The 2,697-nt window shown below is 33.0% G+C and overlaps 1 protein-coding gene across 1 annotated transcript; it reads left to right on the top strand.

Annotated features, from left to right (window-relative positions):
• Positions 1-1,600: 1,600 nt before the first annotated feature.
• LOC108904593 (vitelline membrane protein Vm26Ab-like) lies at positions 1,601-1,969 on the top strand. The gene is made up of 2 exons (XM_018707215.1): positions 1,601-1,612; positions 1,670-1,969. The coding sequence occupies exons 1-2, from the start codon at positions 1,601-1,603 to the stop codon at positions 1,967-1,969; spliced, it is 312 nt and encodes a 103-aa protein (XP_018562731.1).
• The last annotated feature ends 728 nt before the right edge of the window (positions 1,970-2,697 follow it).

Consider the following 2,697-nt stretch of genomic DNA (forward strand, 5'->3'; position numbering starts at 1 on the left):
ATATAAATTATTTCAAAAGTATTCAACAAGTGCAAAATTTACCTTATCTCGATTGCCTTCAACAACTGATGCTCTCAAACATCATGGGTTCAGAGTATATTTTCAGATGCAACAGTGGAATGGTTGTACTTTAAATCCCCTTGATTGGGGTTGGAAAAATTCCATAAATGGGCTAGTTCCCATTTTTAATAATAAATCTCCTGCACCTGAAAATTTACTTGAAAAAATAGCCTGTAAATGTATTAAAGAATGCAAGGGAATAAATTGTGAGAATGCTTATGAGCCTGATTTTTCTGAAGAGGACATTGATGAAATTGGTGACGACGAAATTGATATTAATATTGAAAATATAGTAAATGAAACTGAAAATTTATAAGATATATATGATTTAACTATTGTTTAAATAAATAAATAATATCCAATCACCTAGAAACTTATTTTAACTTTCACATTCACAAAAATAAATTTATTAGACAAAATAATACCGAAAGTAATAAAAAATTGATAAAAATAAGAAAAAGTATCGTTGGTTAAATTGACATATCTCGGTTGATTTTAATTCTATAAACTTCTACCAGGCACTATTTTAAAGGTATTACATATACCTAAATTAACAGAGAAAAAAGTTATAAGACGAAAATCGTCAAAAAAGGGAAAAAATTGACCAAAAATCCAAAAAGTAGCCAACTTTGATCCAATGTATCTCGGTTTCTATTAGTCGTAGGTACTCCTATAAAGGCTTATTTTAAAGGAAAAAACATTAACTTTTTTTTCTGTGAAGCAATGCCTATACCTAACTCCTCTCAGAAAAAAGTTGTGAGCCAAAAACCAAAAAGAAAAAAAAACGCATTTTTTCGTTTTTTACTCGTTTTTTGGGCATAATTTTGTTAAAAATAATTTTTTTTTTGACTTCAAAAGGTCTCATTTCGATTGGAAATTCAATTTGCTACAACTTTCCTGGTGACAACTATATAGAAAAAATTCATAGTTTTCGAGTAAAACTCAAAAAACTGAAAATACCACCTTTTTACTTCATTCTCAAAAACGCACCCCTTTAAAAGGTAGCACTCCGGGGTTTTATCATTTTTTAGGGTCAATTGAACATATCAAACAATAAAATTTCTGTTACGTTGTAGTTCCTATCTAAAGTACATAGTCAATAGCCTATATGCAGTTTGGTCTGAAACACCTTGTTAAAAAAGGTTTCCTTATTTTTTATATACCATCCATCTTAAAATATTGTAAGGCAATTTAAGAACATCCGTATACATAGAGGAAGTTGTTAAGATTTTTTCACCAAAGAATACTTAGTTCCATCTATTTATTTTTCATTACCAAGTGAGGACACCACTAAATCTTCCTGCTGTATGGTTCATTGACTAAAAAGTATTTAATTACTAAATTATTATCAATCTTTTATGACCGTTCAGGCAACGAAGAAATTTGCGTGTACAGACAAGACAACCTTACGATGTCACGTGCAAAATGGATCTTGACGGCATCGGCTAGGTTATGTACTACAATTTTAATATAAAACGAACAAAACTGACAAATTTATCAGTCAATTTTCAACTGCTGAAACAGTGCCGATATGACCAAAATGAATTCCTTCGTAAGTATTCTTCAAAAATAGTTTTACATATTTATAACCGTAATTTCTTTCTCATAGGTCCTTGTTGCTCTTTTCGCCGTCTTTGCTGCTGCTAACGCGGGAATACTACCAGCTGCCCCATTGGTGTCTACCTACGCTGCCGCTCCAGTGGTTTCAGCTTACTCTGCTCCCTTGTTAAGTACAGGACTAGTTGGTGAACAAACTGTAATAGCAGGACCTTCAGGAACCATCGCCACCGGAAAGACACTTGCCGCTCCCACTTTGACAGCTTACACCGCCCCCGCTGTGGCTGCCTACGGCGCGCCCATTGTGTCGTCCTATGCTGCTCCCGCCGTCATTGCCCGCACCATCTGGTAAGGGCCGTAGTTGAAATGTAGACTGATTTATAGTAAAATAAATTATTGATTATAAAATGTATCTGATTTTTTCCGCAATGAATTTATAAATAACAATTATATGATTCATTTATACAGGGATGGCCAGAAGTACGGAATAAAATTCATATCTTTTGAATGAGTTAATTTTTTTTAAAACGCCGAAACACACATTTACTGATTTTGATTTTTTCCCATCTTTCGGTTATATAATAATTAATTTTTCTTTATCCCGCTAACCCCCAGCTACCCCTACTTTTTTTTCAAATGGATACATAAGGCATGAGGGGCTCGTTGAAAAGCTTATAGAAAATTGAATCCAGCCATACCAAATAAACAAGTTTTATTTTTTCAATAGCAAGGTTTTTAGGGTTGTATAAAACACCTACTTAACAAGTGAAATAAAATTTAATTATCTTCAGTGTTATCCTCCATGAATTTGCACAGAATAAAATAAAGAATTTGAAACTGTACCTATCACTGCTAACGCAAAAAAGATATATTTTTTATGTTGCGTTTTTTTGGCACCACTTACTTGCCAGGCTTTCTGGTTAATTTTTCGCTTTAGTTGTAAATTGGAGTTCGAAACGTTACTATTGTGTCAAAATCAAGTTATTTACTGAATTGCAATGGTATTGTCGGAAAGGCAACGCATCGAAATCTTGATATTGCTTGGATGTGGAGACAAAATAAGAAGTCAGGCTGAAGTGC

This window comes from Anoplophora glabripennis, unplaced genomic scaffold (assembly GCF_000390285.2).
Source record: "Anoplophora glabripennis isolate ALB-LARVAE unplaced genomic scaffold, Agla_2.0 scaffold8, whole genome shotgun sequence".
In the NCBI taxonomy this organism is placed as follows: domain Eukaryota; kingdom Metazoa; phylum Arthropoda; class Insecta; order Coleoptera; family Cerambycidae; genus Anoplophora; species Anoplophora glabripennis.